At 42.8% G+C, this 19,098-nt stretch overlaps 1 protein-coding gene and 1 long non-coding RNA gene across 5 annotated transcripts in view; one reads left to right on the top strand and one right to left on the bottom strand.

Annotated features, from left to right (window-relative positions):
• LOC135982654 (uncharacterized) overlaps positions 1–19,098 on the top strand; it is a 31,767-nt gene that overhangs the window by 3,415 nt on the left and 9,254 nt on the right. The gene's annotated exons all lie outside the window — the stretch shown is intronic.
• KIF25 (kinesin family member 25) overlaps positions 16,271–19,098 on the bottom strand; it is a 71,763-nt gene continuing 68,935 nt past the window's right edge. For all 4 annotated transcript variants that reach the window (XM_005303943.5, XM_005303944.5, XM_065590455.1 and 1 more), the window contains one exon: positions 16,271–16,567. In XM_005303943.5, the coding sequence (XP_005304000.2) occupies positions 16,410–16,567 (158 nt within the window). In that variant the 3' untranslated portion in view covers positions 16,271–16,409. The remainder of the gene's footprint in view (positions 16,568–19,098) is intronic.

Genomic DNA, 19,098 nt, shown 5'->3' with positions numbered 1-19,098 from the left:
GCAGAATTTGACCCATTGTTTTCTGGACACCTTCCAGAAGAATTTTGTATGAGTTTATTTCCAGGATGCCAGTTTATAATTAGACCTGTCATGTGCCAGTAGAGCAAAGCACCTCATGCTTCTATTGCAAAGATAATAGGATTTTCATCCTAATGCTGCAACGTTCCCTAAATACTCTGCAACACCTGTTTATATACAATATAAATCTACCTTTTCATACACTCTTACAAGCATTATTCCCCCATGCTGCAGCGTGACCCTGAAAGCCTGTTTCTAGGTCTTCTGGTTTAATCAGGGGCTTTGTCACAAAATGCCTTTTTTTTCCTTTGTGCACAGATATGAAAGAATGAAAATTGTCCTTGCTGTAACCTGGCTCCCAGCAGTGCTCCTAATCTGATGTCTCTCTCTCCCATTGCATCTAGCAGTGTATACTGCGATATAACATAGGCAGGGCGGGAGCTAGAGTACTTCCTAAATTACTAATCTCACTTGAGTCTGTGTCTGCCTCAAAATACATGGAAACACAGGAAATTTGTAGGAGGAAAGGGGAATAGGAAGCTTATACGAGCCCACTTTTTTCTTCCTCTGCCGCCTCCTTTGAAACAGTGGTGGAACCTGCTAGGCACCAGCTGTTTGTATTGTTGATCTTGTTTTTTTATGGCTTAGTGGAAGGATTGTGCAGTGGTTAGGGTAAGGGATGGGAGACTGAGCTTCAATTCCCATCCCTGTGTGAGTTTGGGCAAGTCACTATGTAGAATGGGAATAATAAGGCCTGTATCACAGAGGTGTTATGAGGGTAAATATATTAAGATGGTGAAGCACTTTGATATCTATTGTTGAAAAGTGCTATAGAATAAATAGGCATTATTATTAGCAAAATCAGGCCTTGCTCACTCATCCAGTGATCTCATATCATCCCCAAGTCACTTCCACTCATAACAAGTACTTCCCAGATTTGATATCTATACAAGTTCATTATCATTTAAGTGGTTTCCTTTCCTCTACTATAACCACTACCTAAAAATAAAATATAAAGGGGTGGTAACATACACTAAAATACTCAGATCCATTATGTCCATATCTTGTTTAATAATTTGCTTTTACTCCATCTGAGCCGAGGTCTGAGATCTGTGTGAAGCAAGATCCTTCAGTTGTACAATGTGGCCTCTTCAACCTTTAACTCGGAAAACATCGTTCTAGATTATTCCCCTATTTTTTGCCCAAAGGTCAGAGTAGATGATCACAGTTGTCCCTTCAGACCTTGGAATCTATGGTATCTTGATGAAATATCTCTAGATCCCACAAACATTCCTGGTTCCCAGACTGATACTAGCTTTGCTGTAGTACCAATCAGAAGCAGTTCAAATTTTAACTAAAAGGCTCTCTCTCCCTCTTGCCACTTAGGAATTATCAGCTGGCCCTGAAGTTTTGTCAGTCTTCAGCCATTCTAACTTCTCTGAGGTAATTTTGACTGACTTTAGCATTCCTCTTCCCTTGGAAAATCTGTATCCCTTTCTAGCATCAGTTATCAATCCTCATTGGTGATCAGAGAAGCAAAAGAATGCATTGTATTTCTAATACTGTCTACCTGCTGTGCCAATAACTTCCCCTTGCCATTTCTTACAGGCTTGCTCTTTTTCAATGACCTCTGCTTGGCCCCTGGCACTTGAAATAATCTGAATTTCCTGATTGGTGGTGGTAACGCTCTCTCACTGCTGCTCCTTTGAAAGAACTTCTGTGCTATAGCCATGACCAGAGGTGGATTAAGATATACTGGGGGCCCTGGGCTCAAAAAACATTTGGGCCCCCCACACTGCTGTCACCATGAGCCCTGCCCCCTGCTGCTCCTTGTCCACCCAGGACCCACCCCCTAGCCTGGCAGGAAGCCAGAGCTGGGTTATAGTAAAAGCAGCCCAGGGAGCTTGGGCCACTGCGGGGAGCCCTAGACCCTCCACCTGCCCTGGGTGGTGCACCTTGGGGGGGGGGGGGGAGGGGGAGCGAGGGACACTGGCCAGGATGCTCTTGGGCACCCCAACTCCCTGCCCAGGGCAAGTGGAGGGTCTGGAGCTCCCCACAGCAGCCTGGCTCTGATTTCTGTCCTGGCCAGGGGTAGGGCTACAGGGCCCCAGTGAATTTTAATTCCCCCTACTTCTACACAGGTTCCGGAGCTCCGGCTGGGGCCCCTGGGCACGGGTTCTGTGGGCCACTAACTGTACCTGGGGCTGCTGAATCTGCTTGTGAGCCTGCTGCATGGCACTACACATAACCCAAACTTTGTGGTGCAGGGTTCCCCCAGGCTGGAGGTAAAGTCAGTCAAGAGTAGGAATTGGCTCTGAGAGGAATTGATTAACAAAGATTGTGGATTAAAGGTTGAATAGCTGACTCTGTCACTGGAAGAGTCAGTGTCTTAATTCAGAGACGTAAGAGACAAAAGCCACATCTGTTCATTCTGGTAGATACGGGAATTAGGCACTGAATTCTATGCGCAAAGCAGGGATTTAGCCACACCCCTTTCATTGGCATCACCCGTTGGCTAGCTTAGACGGCCCCCCACCCCCAAGCATGCTGGCCGAGCAAGTTCGGCCAATAAAATATACTATCTCCCCTACCTTGGCTTTTGTGGCTGGCCTACTAGAGCAGCTGTCTTCCCCCAGTCATTGTATAGGGATCCTAGGTGCCTAACTCAGGCTTTGTGAATCAATGATTTTCCAGGCATCTAAAAGTTAGTCATTGCAATGCTCTGCCGTGTAAGGCCTGACGTCCCCTGGTGGATCTGGGGCTGTGTCGCTGTGGTACAACTGCTGCCTTTTCCATCTAGTTTATATGTGCAAAAAAGTGCCATTAGAGTCTTTCAGTGGAGCTGAGCATCATGATGCTGAACTTCTGTAGCTGGACTCTGTCCCGCCATTGCTCGCCCGCCCTCCCTCATGTTCCCGGACGCGTTTTATTTTATTGCTGTAACATAAGACAGTTGTGTGCGGAGGCAACACTGGCCTGTAGGCTCATGTCATGATTAACAGCAGGCTCAATGGTGCTGCAGCTGGATGTGATTTTGCTTAATGCATTTGCACGACAACTCAGCCATAGCGTGTAAAACATTTCTTTCTAATTTGCGTCAGAGCAAACCACTTCCAGAGTCAAAACAAAATTACTGCTGAAAAATAAAGTGCTGGTACTGGCATCTGAAGAGAGGATGCCATGTTCCTTCGACAGAAATTGCCCTGGTTCCTGCAGCTTGATGCTGACTGAGCTCCTCTCTACAGTTGCATGACACAGGTATGAGCAGGATTAAACTTTAGGGCCTGATTGTCATAGGTACTGTGCACACTTAGTTCCCGTTGACTCCTGGCTGCAGTGTGGCTATTCAGCGCTTTTCAAACTCACGAGCAGCTCATTGCATTTCTCACCTTCCTAGTTGCTGCTGCCTGATTCTCATGTAGCTGCAAAGCTTTTAGTATAAGTATTGTCATTATGATGACATCGTTTACTTTGCAAACAGCCATGGCGCCTCCTGCTCTTGTGAATAAAGGAGGGGTGGACACTGTCCCTCTTGAAGGTGGGTTCCGTTGTAACGTAGCACGAATGGAAGTGCTGCACAGCACAGTAATGCAGGGCCTATGGGGGTAGAGGGTGCAGCTTCAGGGCCTAGGCTGCTGTCAGCTGGCAACATACAGATGGAGTGTTGTCCCTCTCCATCACTCTGCAGCTCCCCCTGCACCTGGCTCACCACCAGCTTTGGCCTTTCTTCTCCCTCTTAACTCACATCTTTCCTGTGTTTGTAACGAAAGGGAAAGGATGAAAATGTAATTACTAGCCTAAACTCTTTGGACAAAATGTTCAAATTTGTGTACCTACATTTAGGCACCTAAGTAGTTGGTCTGATTGTCAAAGATGGTGAGCCCCTACAACTCCCACTGAAATCATAGGGAACTACTGCTTCTCAGCATCTCTTGAATAGCCAGACTCTTATTTAGGCACCTAAGTTTGAACATGTTGGTCTTTCATACTGAGCTGTTACTTGTTAAGTATTCATTTGGTGGGCTTGGCTTTGTACAGCCTTCCAAAGAATGCTTAAAACACTAGTCACCAGTGACAAATGAATAATTTAATCTGATGCGTCAAAGCGACAATGCAGATGTTTAAAAAAGCTGGTAAGTACTCAATTTGTGGACTCGCATATCATCCAAATGCCTTGCCTGCTTAATCTCAAACATTGTGAGGGGAGGAATATCTGTGGTCTCTAGCTTCAGGCGATAAGAGATGTCAGGCAGAGAGGAATTCTTTTGATTAAGTGTAGTAAAAACTGTGCTTTCAATTGAAACAAAATTATCTTAACTGTAGAGATATTAGTGCAACATCATCATGCTTGTTAGATCAGACTGAGTGTATAGGGTTCTTTAAATAAGCCCCAGCAGTAGGTGAATCGGTAGGCTATTCGTACACAAGCTGGGCCTAGGGTGAAGCACAAAGCTAAAGTCTTCAAATAACGATTAGCACCTCAATGGTTTACTGTACAAATGCAGACACCTGCATGGAAAAGGAGGCCTTACTTTTAAATTTCATTGTTAATAACCAGTCTTGAGGTTTATTTTCTTTTAGATCTAGCTCAGGTACAAGGACCTTTGGCCCCTTTGCCATATATTGAATATAGAACACAAAACTAAAGACAATGGCTTCCTCAAAACCAAGACAGGTGGCGGAGGGAGGAATGGGACAGCAGCTTTGGATCCCAGCCTCAGCTCATCTCTCCCTCCCCAAGGCCCAGGATAGCGATTGACTTTGCAGCATGTCCTGACACAACATGGAGGGAGTGAATTCCAAAGATCACAACCCCTCACTGCAATCACTGCCAGTCGGTCCCTCTCCTTTTAACCCACCACGGAGTTCTAGCTCATGTGCCTTCTTTAAGTGCTGCTGCAGCACAATCAGCTAGGGAGAAAGGTGGTCGCTCCAACAGGCAGGTTACTGGCCCTACTGAAAGTGTGCCTCCCACTCCAGGTATCATAGAAATGTAGGACTGGAAGGGACCTAACAGACATGCTTTGCTAATGCTACCATGCTGAAAATAACAGGCTGTGCCTGAGTGACAAGCGTGCCTGCTCCCCTACATCTGAGCTTGGGTAGCTACCCTGAGCCATTACCCATGCGACAACATCCACACTGCTATTTTTAGTGTGCTAGCTCAAGTGCCATTAACAAAAGTCTGTCTACCAGGGCTGGAAGGCTTGCTCCCACCTATAATACAGACATGCCTTTATAGGTCATGTTCACCACCACCCGCTATGTGGCTGATGCTGATCCCACACCTCAGACATGATCTACAGCAAGAAACTCCACTTAATTGCTGCATTTTGCACTAGCTTCATTTTCTGAGTTGATGTAATGTGTAGCCTCCCTGTGCACAGCCAGTCTAATCTCAAAATGACAGCAGCTTGGACCATAGTAGCCTGCATTAGAGAGAAATGGTCACATGCTCTTGGTCAGAAATAAATGAGTAAAAGTTGTCCAGGGTCATTGCTTTTATATATCCACTTAATAGCACTGCAGATCCCTTGAGATTGCTAAATCACATAGCAAAAGGTAGGCACACAGCTTCAGTTACAAGGTAGATACTGGCCTTGCCCTACCTTCCTGTTACTTCCCCCATCCTAAAAAGCATCACATCTGTCTTATCTGAATTGATCTTCAGCCATCTAGGCCTCTTCCATGCCCTAATCTTTATTAAACACTGGATGAGGCATTGGACGGCACTGGTAGGCTCAGATGAAATGGAGATTAGACCTGCATGTTATTTTACTGAAAGTGGCATAGTCCCCATCTCCAACGTAAACCTTTTAATGATCCCATATACTTACGGAGCTAGAGGAAAATGCATGCAGAACTACACGTGAGAGAGATTTTGGACAGAAGATCAATTGCTCCAACTAACCTGTAGGCATCTTCCAAAGAGAAGAACAAAGCCTTTGTAGGCTGGCCCTATCTACTCCTGTTAGTGTTCACATGTAAACAAACAGCTCCTCATAGTCCGTGGTACTGAGACCGCCGACAGATTGGTATCAGCAAGGACATGTTATCTTCATCCAGCATATGAAGCATATAATCTACCAAAGCAACCAAATGTAATCTCTGCTGTACCTCGCTTTCTACCTGGAGTAACAAGGACTAAGGAAATTTAAGTGAGCCTGGTACTCCAAGGTATCTTACCAAACTTTCTCAATAATCTTAACCAAAACCAGAAGATTGGGTTCTGGATGATAGCTAAGCAGGTTGTCAGCAATAAGTGATGGGTTTTTGAGGGTATGTCTACATTGCAGCTGAGAGTAAGCCTTCCAGTACAGGTAGACAGGCTCATGCTAGCTTCACTTGAGCTAGCATGCTGAAAATAGCAGTGAGGATGTTGTGGCATCACTGTGAACACAGTGTAAAATCATTTGTGTCTGCTTCTTCCTGAGCAGCACACAGCCGATGCTGTCTTGCACCATACTTCAGCCTCATCATGAAAGCCATAATCAGAATGATGATTTTGTCATGAGGTACTTATGTCATTAGTTTGTCAGATAAAAAGATTGCAAGGTTCTTATTTTCCGGAAGCACAGTGAAATTCATCCAGTTACTTAGAAGCACATATCTGCTTTCTACCACTCTTTGGATGGTTCTTGTACCCTCTTGAGCATTTTTGCCTTGTACGACCTAAATAGGTTCCTTGTAGTACCTGTCAAAACTCGCATCTAAACTGTGGAAGTCTGCTTCAGTCCTAAATTCTGTTTTTACAAATGTGTCTGCACGGTCTCCAAACGTTTGTAAAAACAGAACTTAGGACTGAAGCAGACTATGTCTTGTACCAAAGACTGTGCATCTATCAGTCAGCTTCTCCAACAGGGAGAACTGTTGATGGGCAGTAGATATCAGCTGTCAATATTTCACGCAGTATTACCTTTGTGTTAGTTCTTAGACTGCCATTTGTCTGTGCTGATGCCAAAGGGATAGAAATTAACCATTTCAAAATCTGTTGCAAATTCACAGTCCTGCACAGGCTGTGATTAGTCACTGAAGAATGTTTCTGCCCGCCTTCATGGCTGAGGCCTTTCCTTTGACTTCTTTCCTCAGCTCATATAATGTGGAAAAAATTGGAGCATTAGTTTTTGGCAGTGGATCATGAACATGTACACTTACATAATTGTGTCGTCAGCCATTTCTCAACAACGCAGTCCAATTGCACTTGTCCTAGTATCTTTGTGTTCAACAGTGCATCCTGTATGGCTTCAGTAGCCAGGTCTTTTGGTGCAATATTTTGCAATGAAGTGGGTGGTTCCTGCCCAGGTAAAACCTTGAATCTTTGAAGTGTTTGTAAGAGTGCATCCTCATCTTCATTGCCATGTTGCTTTCTTGCCTGTCTTGACTCATTGTGAACAAGTAGTTATCCAAGCCAACATGGCTCTGGTATCTGCTGTGATAAGGGCTCAGGTTATAAAACAAGGTCCATCTGCTGAGGGCTGAGTGAGCCGTGATGATACTTACAATTCTACCTCCTTTCTTTCCTATGGAATTAAGCCACTCTTGGCTCTGATCAGGGTCTATTTGGTTGAACTTCTGACACGATCTCTTGACAAAAAAATTCCCTTGCTGGAACTGCTTAAGCACTTCATTTGATAATTAATGCATTTCTGCAGTGTAGACGGCAGAACCCTATCTTGCATAGTCTGTGTGGTCAAATCTAAGGAAGAATGGTAGCATACATTTGAAAGTGAAGAGATGGAGCTCCCAATTTTCTTTTCTCTGGGAATGGTTGAATAAGAGCAGTCGGAACACCATGTATTGCCACCAACACCTGAAGTTCACACTACCTTCTCTTTTGTTGGTCACAAATGCAGAGGTGAGATTTGGCAATCTTTGTGAAGTATGAACTGACATGCTCTCACCATAAGAATGTGACTGATGGGCTTTGCTGATATCATCTTTGCGCTCTTGATTATGTGCTTTCCTAAAGTCCAAGAGTTGTGGAAGAAGAAAGCACCATAGTGCTTGAAATGTCAGTTTGTGGGCCCACATCACCCTGGCATCTGATTTGCCATTCATAGCTTGTGCTGTTGAGTTTGGTCCAAGAACTCCACTTTCAATCCAGGCACCTGCTAGCCCTAAAGCCGGTGTGTGCTGGCCTATAAATTTCTGAAAGTTCATTGAGATATGGAGGCCTTCTAATCATGGAATAAGCCACTTTCTGTATTTTTGTGTGGCCCATTTTAGTTCCATCAGTGTGAAGTACAGAGCTTCATCAACAGTTAGAACCACATACTGACACGTTTGCATCTCCATACAAAAAAGTACTTGGGGTGTCTAGCTCATGGGCAAGGGCTTGAATGATTGCAAATATCCAATGGTAGTTATTACTTGTTCTGCTGTCATGTTGAAATATGTCCACTGACATCCTGGATTCTCATTTTGACATTTAGTGATAAAGGCCATATCAACTGCTTCTGCCTGCACAGCAGCTTTGCAGTTTTCTTCAGAGTCCCCACTCTTTGCAGACACAGTCCTTGAATACTATTTTAGCTTTACTATTTCTTATATTGGCTGGTATGATTGTGGCGATTGCATCAGGAACACTCTATGTGCTGCTGTTTGATTACTTTAAATCAGTCAACATCGGATCAGATTCTCTTTGCCAACCAGTGACTTGGGTTGCATGGAATGTGTTTTTGCCATCCAGCGAAAAATAATGTATGTCAATATTGTCAGCTGTATAGTGAACAAACTTCCTGGGAACAAAGTTGGGAAGAATAACAGCACTGTTTTCAGCATCCATAGTTTGTAGGGTTTTCTCTGCTAGGGCAGTGTCCACCTTTAGGATTGCTTCATAACAAATGCAGTGGCCAGCCTTATGGAAAAGTTGAATAAGTTGTTTTGACCTTGTTTCCTAATGGGAGATGCAGCCGAGACCAATATGCTTTGGTGTTCCTTTCTTCCCACCATATATGTCTTGAACTACACTAAGCACCTTGAATTCACTCATTCACTCAAGAGATTGGCCTTCATACAGCACATAGAGGAACATGTACAGACTATCTGGAATGCAAGAAGCTGTATAATCCTCACTGACATTGAAACCTTTGTGGCCAGGGTGTGACAAAGTATATTCCTGGATTTTCAATGCAACATGTGCCAGAAATATGTCTTCCTGGGAACGGTAAATGAGGATGGCCATCTTGACAAGAATCCATCATTTGTGAGACAGCTACATATATATACTTAGCTGGGACTAAGAGTATTTGTCTCTCAGCAGGAGACTGGTCAGGCAATTAAATGAACTGAAATAAATCCCCAGTATGAGCTTGGAGTTTTTCCTTGAATGGTGATCTACATCTGATGTAGGAATATGGAATTTCAATGCAAGTTTCCTTTGAAAGATTGGAGTAGCAATGCCAAACCTCAAGATAGCATCAAAACATGATCTTGATTGGCTGCATACTGAAGCTCATTTTGAAGCCAAAGCACTGCTGGGTCAGTAATTTTGGTGACCCCACTTTTTTTCAATCACCGACCTCAAACAGGATGTAACATGTCAGTTGGTACTTGACTTGAGCAGCTATAAGGTCATTTACTCCAGCTAAATGAACACTCATTTTGTGATCAAATACAGCTGCCTTCATTATCTGTCCATTCATCTTGAAATGTAATTACAGAGATGAGTCTGGGTTTAGGGTCCATTTCTTGACAAAACATGCAGCCTCTCCGGTCACGAAGGTTTCACAGAGTTGGACTGTCTTGTATTATGGACACTGGTGTCTTTATTGGATCACTACAGCTTGCCACATATGAGACATCAGTTGCAGATGCTCTTGCTTTCTGTAACATCTTGATTTTGCCTTTGTCAATATCCTGGGCATAGCAATTTCTGTGGATACTGTCTGTTCTGAATGAAAGATGGTCTCAATTCTGCCAGTGGCTGCCCAGTATTTGTCATCTTGTAGTTTCTTTTTAATGGCTGTTGCATCCCTTATTCTATGCAATCCTTGTTCACCTGTTTCACGCACATCTTCTTTACTTGTTTCTTAGGAGTGGCTCTCTTGAGACTTACTACCAGTTCCATGATTTACCTACAGTAACCAATATGAGTGTCATAAATCACCTCACAGAATTATAGGATGGGAATGGACCTCAATAAGTCATCTAGTCCAGTCCTCTGCACTCAAGGTAGGACTAAGTAATAACAAGACCATTCCTCACAGGGGTTTGTCTAACCTGTTCTTAAAAACCTCCACTGATGGAGATTTCACAACCTCCCTAGGCAATCTGTTCCAATGCTTAACTACCCTGAGAGTTAGGAAGTTTTTCCTAATGTCCAACCTAAACCGTCCTTGCTGCAATTTAAGCCCATTGCTTCTTGTCCTATCTTGAAGTTAACGAGAACAATTTTTCACCCTCCTCCTTGTACTTGAAAACTGTTATCATGTCCCCCCTCAGACTTCTCTTCTCCAGACTAAACAAACCCAATTTTTCCAATCTTCCCTCATAGGTCATTTTCTAGACCTTTAATCATTTTTGTTGCTCTTTTCTGGACTCTCTCTAATTTGTCCACATCCTTTCCTGAAATGTGGTACCCAGAACTGGACACAATACTCCAGTGGAAGCCTTACTGTTGTTTTTACTATCTGTTTAAAAAAAAAAAATACCATCACCATCACTTTTATGTTAATGCTTTGTAGTTAGACTAGAATTATGTACTATAAAACAAATACTAAGCATGCAAGAAAATGACTTCACATATGACAGGAAAAATAACTTGTTACGATTAACTTATTTCTAATATTCTGATATATGGGTGACTAAATGCTATGAAAATTTTAATATTAAGATGTAATAGGTGTTAAAACTATGATGTCTTCTCATTTCTGTTCTTAATAAACTAAAAAAGAATTATGCCAAACAGTTTGATATTGCTGATAAATTCATGCACATGCTGTTAGTATATCAAACATTTCTGGTGAATTTTGGTAGCCATATTAATTTGCAAGTTTGAGGGTCTAAACATCAAAATTCAGCTTGGTAACAACCATTTTCAAAATCAGCAGTTTCAAATTATGTTGGAAAAAGTTGTTACCTACTTTTAACAAAAAATACTTCTCGACCACTTATAAAGGATTGATTCTGAAATTTCCATCTAGTCTATATAAGAAAATGATATCTAAGGCAGAATATCCCGAAGTGTGGGCCACATGAAGGACTAGCCTCAAGAAAAAGAGCCAGACCATCTGATTGCTTAGAAACTGATTTACTTGTGTTAGTGCAAAACCCTTGTGCGGATACTTACTTGAGCTTAAGAAGGCCTTGTTTTGATTTAGTTTGTCATGCTAAACCAAAATAGGCCACTTTTTATCCAAAATAAGAATGTCCACACAAAGGGTTTGCTCAAACTGTATAATTACCAGCCCTTAGTCTCTATTTGTTATGACTGTGAATAAAACCTTCAAAATATGACCAGCGTGTAATCAATACAGAGACATCTGCTTGAATTTGCAGCAAGCCTGAACCAATAACTTGGAGGTGTGACCTACCCCATTCATCTCAAGAGGGTGCTAATTCAGATGCCAATGATGTTAGTTTAGATGTCAATTTTAACGAGTTCATTGTTGATCAAAGCATGTAAGAAGGGAAAGGAAGTGTTATATCATTAAAATGTGCACAATGAACTCTGAGTAACTCGGATTGCAGGGGGAGCATGATTGGTTGCATTTCCTGAAAAGGGGCTCAGATTTCAAAGGTCTGGGAAATACTGAACTAAGGAATTTAAAATATTAGTGACTCGGTTATAGTCTAAACATCCCACTCTAGCAGTTTAATTTTTACTTATTTTTATTTTCAGGTGTTTTGGACTCTCTCTCACCTTCTCTCCCATTCCCTATGAGACCCACTGACCTATCCTTCATACTTTGCAGAGAATGACCACTTTCCACTTCTAGTGTAAAAGCTAAATTTTTCTTGGTGATGAATTCCCATCTGTGCACTACTTTGAGATATAGAATGGCCATAATCTTATCAAAAAGACCCTGCTAGTCCCTAAGGATGTGGATTTGAAAAAAAAAATCTGTGTGTGTATATATCTGTGTGTGTGTGTGTGTGTGTGTATACACACCCCACACAAGGCAAAATATAAAATGGGCTACATGCAGAGCCGGGGCACAGGTCAGAGGCTATGTTACATGCACAGACTGCACTGGATATGCTTCTTTCCTCATGCCTCTTCTATCCTCTTCCTGCATCAAGTTCACCCACTGGTCTCCTTTGTCTAGTAAATGGTCTGTATGTTTGACTGCCTGGGACTATTATTAATTACCGGTATACTCAACCAAGAAAAACTAAGCCATAGGGGATGCTTTCAGCATTCCAAGTGGCTTGGGCCAGGCCCAGTCAATCCCCTCCATGAACAAAAGCTGCAGTCTTTTTTGTGGGCTGAAAAGAGTTGCAAACTCCTTATCTTCCACCTACTGCCCCCTGGGGGAACGCAAAGCCTTTTCCAGCAACCAGCCCGCTCCTCACAATCTGCAGTGGTTTGAAAAAGCACTTAAATAAAATAGCTTCAGTGATGAATATTTAAAAACAACTTAAACATTACTGTGAGCAGTCCAGTACTAATTATGGTTTTCCAAGCCCTGGCTAAAATGAAGAACAGCCTTTCTTTGTGGTGTAGCTGCAGCCAAGGCATGAAGCTATGTGCGGACAATAAAATAAGTAAATATATATATATATATATACACACACATATACACAAATAAAATCAATCTTCAGCAAAGGCTGAGGTTTAGTTTAAGAGTTGGCGAAAGAGGCATGATAGTTAATTGTTCCTTTTTATAAAACTCCAAGCTGATTTGCATAAGTGTAGACAATTACAGCTCCATTTAAGCTCCCAGGAGCTGCCGGTGCTCAGAACCTCTGCAAAAAAAAAAAAAAAAAATAAAAAAAATCAAACTACTTACTTAGGGGTAATACTTTCAGAAGCATGTACCTGACTTAAATTGCATTTTCAAAAGTGATTTAGGGTCAGATTTCCAAAGGTATTTAGGAGCCTAAAGATGCAAGCAGGCACCTAGTGAGATTTCAAAAGCACCAAATCAGGTAAGATTAATTAAAATCTGGAATTTAGGTCCAGAGCCAGGGAGTAAAGCATCTAAATACCGTTAAGGATCTGGGTGTTAGGATTTAGGGCCAGATTTACACAGGCATTTAAGCACCTAAAGAAGTAGATAGGTGCCTACTGCTGCAAGGACTTGAGAGTTAGGTGTCTAACTCCCACTGTCTTTCTGCATCTTTATTCACCTAAATACCTTTCTAAATCTGGCCCTTAGTGACTTGTCCATGTTCATATAGCAAAATAAATTGCATTGCTGGGAAAGATGTAATGTAAACTCCTTGCTATGGACTGCATTTCCTGATGCTTACGGTGCTGCACATTTTAATAGCAATAAAATGACTGCCTATAGAGCTGTGCTCTTCATGGCATGAACCATCGAGTAAGGAGCACTTTAATCACAGAGCGAGTAAATCAGCAATGCTAGAGAGTGCACAAAAGGAACAGCTGAACTCTAAGCTGTATACATATTGTGGCTTCATTAAGGGTTTTACCCTATTTTAGGAGTCTCTTATCCAGACTGTACACTGGTTATGATTTTATAATTCTTACCCTTAATTTGCTTGTATTTTCATAATAAAACATCACTTCTTCTATGACACATGAGCCCTTAGGTTATTATTAGTGCAACCCTGACAGACCATAGTTCCATCTAGGTACTAATGGAGACACAAAACACAAATAAACTTATTCTCTCCACACTCCTATGAGAGGGTTAGAATGGGTCCCATAACACAGTTATAATACAAATTGATCTGGTCTCCACAGGCACAACTAAATCATGTTACACCATAGTTAGGACACAACCATGTTGTTACTCCACTGAGCCCCAAACCCAGTATATTAACCACGCAGCCATCTATCATCTCTATGATAACTGAGGGCTCTAGCATAGTGGTAATTTTAGAGTAGACAAGGCCTTATGGCTAGAAACGAGGAATAAAAAGAAAAGCAGCTACCAGGAGAGTGTAAGTACTTAAAAATGAAATGTAATAAGGCCACCTCTTTTAACTTGCACCTTTTCCTGGACCTCAGCATGCACGTTACACCAAGTTAGATCTCCCTGTTTCCTTAAGAAGATGTGAGGGAGTCTTGCAGCATAACAGAATCTAGCTTACATTGCTGTATTAAAGCCAGTTCAGTTCATGCTACAATTTAGAAGCAGTCTGTCTCCCCCACTCACATCCCTCTGTAAAAATAAAGGGACATCAAATACAACACTAAGATTGAGGAATCAAATCCTTATAAGCAGGAAATTCCAAAACCAAAGGTTTCTAGAGTAATGTTAACTTTGCTGCACTGCATATCCTGTACATGTTATGATACAGATCAAACAGAGTAATGCACTAAGGTAACAAGGAAAACAGGAATAGAAAATGCTACATTGTGCAATCTGGCAGAGTTAATGTTAATGTAGAAACTTTAACTTTTGGTATTTGCTGACACTTGAAGACTTGATTTCTCAACCTTAACAATACATTCTTGCTAGTTTTTGTATCATGTAGATTTTGTAAATAAATACTTAGCTTTGAAGAAAAGCCTCAGCAAGGAAATAATAGTTTATGAAAAAATCAAGTTTGAAGGTAAAATTTTTAAAAGTACCTTCAGGCCAAATGTTCAAAGGTATTTAGGTATCTAAAGATGCAGATAGGGGCCTAGTGGAATTTCAAAAGCACCTAGGTGCCTAACTCCCACATAATTTTATACTGTGCATTTCATTTTATATGCTAACATTACTCAGTCCAATCCTTTCTCCTTTGATTATTTTAGCAACCCTTGGACTTCATTATATCCTCTGTCCTGTCCATATGAAAATAAATTCCCACCCAGAAGATGACTAGCTTTTTCTTGTGTTACAGCTAAAATCAGGTAAAGTCAATCCAGGAATTTTAACCTGGCCGCATTATTAGGAAAATGAGTTCTCTCACATCTCACAATTACAATGCTAATGTACTGAGGGTCAGAGATAATACCAGAGCACCACATTCAATGTAGCAGCTGGTATACATTCAAGGGTGAAATTCCAATAGGTAGTATGCTATATAATCTCTGGATAAATATTTATGCTTGTGAAAGTTAAGAGACTCAGAGCACTATAAACTCAAGTCTTTCAGATAGGCAAATGCAATTTAAGCCTCCTCACAGAGCCCCTCCAATGACCTCTATCCCAGGCTAGAGCCAGTACGATCCCTAGAGGCAAAAAGTCAGAGTGAATCACTGGCCTCTGCTGAGCATTCAAACAGCACGTAACACGCATTAGATGTTAATAAAACCCAACTACATGCCTCAGAATCTCTTTTGATCTGTAATGTTATTTGAAATTGCTTAAGACTCCTCCCTCAATGTCATTTCATTCACAAACCTCAACCCACCATCTTACACATTCAGCACAGGAAAGATGGCAAAAGCAGCTAGAAGAAGCCTGACATAGGGCTGGTCTACACTGGGTGTGTTTGTGGGGGGGAATCGATCTAAGATACGCAACTTCAGCTATGATATTCGCGTAGCTGAAGTCGAAGTATCTTAGTTCGACTTACCTGGCCGTCCTTACGGCGGCAAGTCGACCGCCGCTTACTCCTCCTGCTGAGGTGGAGTATGGGCGTCGATTCGGGGATCAATTTATCGCGTCTAAACGAGACGCGATAAATCGATCCCCGATAGATCCATTATTACCTGCCGATCTGGTGGGTAGTATAGACATGGCCATAGTAGTTAAAGCATGGTACTTTAAGTTAGGTTGTTTGGGTCCTGTTTTTTTCTTGAGGGAATAGGAATGGGTTAGGAATAACCCAATGCTAGAGAGAGGAGAGCAAGTCAGCAAGATATGTGCCTAATTTTAACCCAAACATCAAACCAAATATTCCCACCAAGTTTGAGATATTGAAATGAAACCGAGTAATTAAAGACTTGTGTTTTTTACTGAACGAATAGGACAGAGATTCAGCCCTTCCAGTGTGAATTGTCCAGGATCAGTGCACTGCTGATTTAATTTACTTATTTCTCAATGCTAAACATTTGCTCTAAAACTCTGTCTTGATGTTGCTCCCCTAAAAGGCATAATATATTTCTATGCCATGCTATCCATCATGCTTGGTAGCCGTTTTCAATACCTGTTGTTATCTTTGAAACAAGAATATTATCAGCAAGTTTATGGCTTTGCTAATGCCATATTGAGGAGTGTTTATTTTAACTGGCAGTTTACATCTTAAAGCATGGCTTTATGACAAGATACATTTCAGTCTGAGGAACTCATTAATAATACTTTAATCCACAGGAGCCTTAGCTTTTATTTTGATTTGCTAGACACTGGAGGATTTCTTTTCTTGACTTGTCCTCTCTGAACTTGCCGAGCACGAGTTCCGAATCCCAAGGATTGCAGCGATTCCGCTAAGTACTTCTGGCAGGGGGAGACGCACAGCATCACCAGCAATTTAGCGTTGCCCCCTAAAAACAGTAAAAAAAACCACACACACAAACACACTTATTTTCAATAAGTTTTTAAATACTGACCTGCTGAACTTCACAGAAGCCAGAGTAGGCTGTTATCAATTCTATGAATCAGAGCGCTATACAAACAGCTCTTGAAAGCACTACAGTCAAGCCATATGGGATTGTCTCATTTAGCTAGCTGATCATTTGCTGTTATTTTTCACCATTTGTAATATAGAACTTTCTGCCCCTTTCACTAACAAGTCTACGTATACGTTTTGGGTATCAATGCTTTGTTGTATTTGTAAAATCAGCATATTTAAAAGCTGAAGAGATCACTTGTATCTAAGTACTGCAAAAAAGGAAGCTTTAACTGTCAAGAGCTCATGGTGGTAGTTTAAGGACATTCCCAAAATCATGCATGGGTATAATTGACCTGACTGGTTGTGTCATAGGATGGAAACTGTAGCTCAGAGTTTAGGTAACATGTCCAAAGTCCTACAACTTGCATTAAAACCCAGATCTCCTGACTCACCGGCTCATGCAAATCCCTTCACCAATCACTGTCTCACTTTCCAGAATTTGAAAATAGGCAAATTTTATCCATCAAAAAAAAAGTTACTGCAGATATTTTGCTAAGCTTCAATATTTGGCCTTTCACAGGGTGTACTGATTTCCCAAGGCTGTAGTGCAGGAAGAGGTGAATTTAGAATTCTGTGGCAAAAAACCTTCTTGGAAAATCTGTGCTCATATTATAGTCCCCACACCTGAGATTGAACTGGGCAGCTCAAGAGCTAAAAGCTGATACAGCTTGAGCTGAATCTCACAATCTAGGGGCTGTAAGAGAATCATATACTCCGTGGATAGGACATAGAACGGGACCTGCAACACACACTCACCAGTGGGTTACACTGATTTTTCCTATCACTACCATACACATGGATGAAATGTTAGAGTAGAGCAGCCCATCCAAATACCAAAAGAAAAGACGGTTACCTTTTCCGTAACTGGTGTTCTCCGAGATGTGTTGCTCATGTCTATTCCACAATAGGTGTGCTTGCTCGCCACATGCACCGGTGCCAGAAGTTTTTCCCTTAGCAGTACCTGCAGGGGAGCGCCCCTAACGAACTCTGGAGTGGCGCCTCCATAGTGCAGTATAAGAGCTGCGCGCTCCCCCCACCCTCAGTTCCTTCTTGCCAGACAACTCCAACAGAGGGGAAGGAGGGCGGGATGTGGAATGGACATGAGCAACCATCTCGAGGAACACCAGTTACGGAAAAGGTAACTGTCTTTTCTTCTTCGAGTGATTGCTCATGTGCATTCCACAATAGGAGATTCCAAGCTATATCTGTTGGAGGTGGGTAGGAGTTCACAGACACTTGGGATGGAGCACAGCCCTGCCGAACCCAGCGTCCTCCCTGGTCTAGGAGACTATCGCATAATGCGAGGTGAACGTGTGAACCGATGACCATGTGGCAGCCCTACAGATGTCCTGAATAGGGACATGGGCCAAAAAAGCAGCCGACGAGGCTTGTGCCCTGGTCGAGCGTGCCCTCACAATCGGCGGCGAAGGGACTCCTGCCAGGTCATAACAAGTCGGATACATAAAGTGATCCAGTTGGAGAGCCACTGAGTGGAGATTGGCTGGCCTCTCATGCGCTCGGCCAAGGCAATGAACAGTTGTGAAGACTTCCTGAACAGCTTTGTATGTTCTAGGTAAAAAGCCAGAGCCCATCTCACATCTAGCATGTGAAGGCGGCGCTCCTCACTGGACGCGTGGGGTTTGGGACAGAGCACCGGTGGGACGATGTCCTGGCCTATATGGTAGGTGGAGATCACCTTAGGAAGGAACGAAGGATGCGGTCGGAGCTGGACCATATCCTTATGGAACCCCAGGTACGGGGGTTCAGAGGTCAGGGCAAGGATCTCCACCAAGAAGGCTACCTTCCACGAGAGGTGCAACCAGGAGCATGTGGCTAATGGTTCAAATGGAAGTCCAGTTAATCTGGCCAGCACCAAGTTCAGGTCCCACTGTGGGACTGGGGGCCTAACATACGGGAAGAGGCTATCCAAACCCTTAAGGAATTGGCCAATCCTGGCATGAGAGAATATTGTGTGGCCCTGCACAGGCAGGTGGAAGGCCAATATGGCCACCAGGTGCACCTTGATGGATGAGGGTGCTAGGCCCTGGGGTCTAAGATGAAGGAGGTAGTCTAATATAAGCTGGATCAGAGCAGCCACAGGCAAGACGTCCCGCTCAGCGGCCCACCGGAAAAACCAATACCATTTCACCAGGTAGGCTTGACGCGTAGAGGGACGCCTGCTCTCCAGGAGGATGCGCTGAACCCCTTCCCAGCAAGTCCTGTCCTCCCGGCCTAACCATGGAGCAGTCACGCCGTGAGGTGGAGTGCTGGTAGGTTGAGGTGGAGGAGGTGACTTTGGTCCTGGGAGAGCAGGTCTGGGCGGGTTGGCAACAGCCACAGCGGGGCAACCGCCAGGCTCATGAGAATCCCGAACCAATGTTACCTGGGCCAAGCCAGGGTGAT

Source organism: Chrysemys picta, chromosome 3 (assembly GCF_011386835.1).
Source record: "Chrysemys picta bellii isolate R12L10 chromosome 3, ASM1138683v2, whole genome shotgun sequence".
Classification (NCBI taxonomy): Eukaryota; Metazoa; Chordata; order Testudines; family Emydidae; genus Chrysemys; species Chrysemys picta.
The sequence above is the reverse complement of the archived record's forward strand: the minus strand, read 5'-3'. Positions and strand labels throughout refer to the sequence as shown.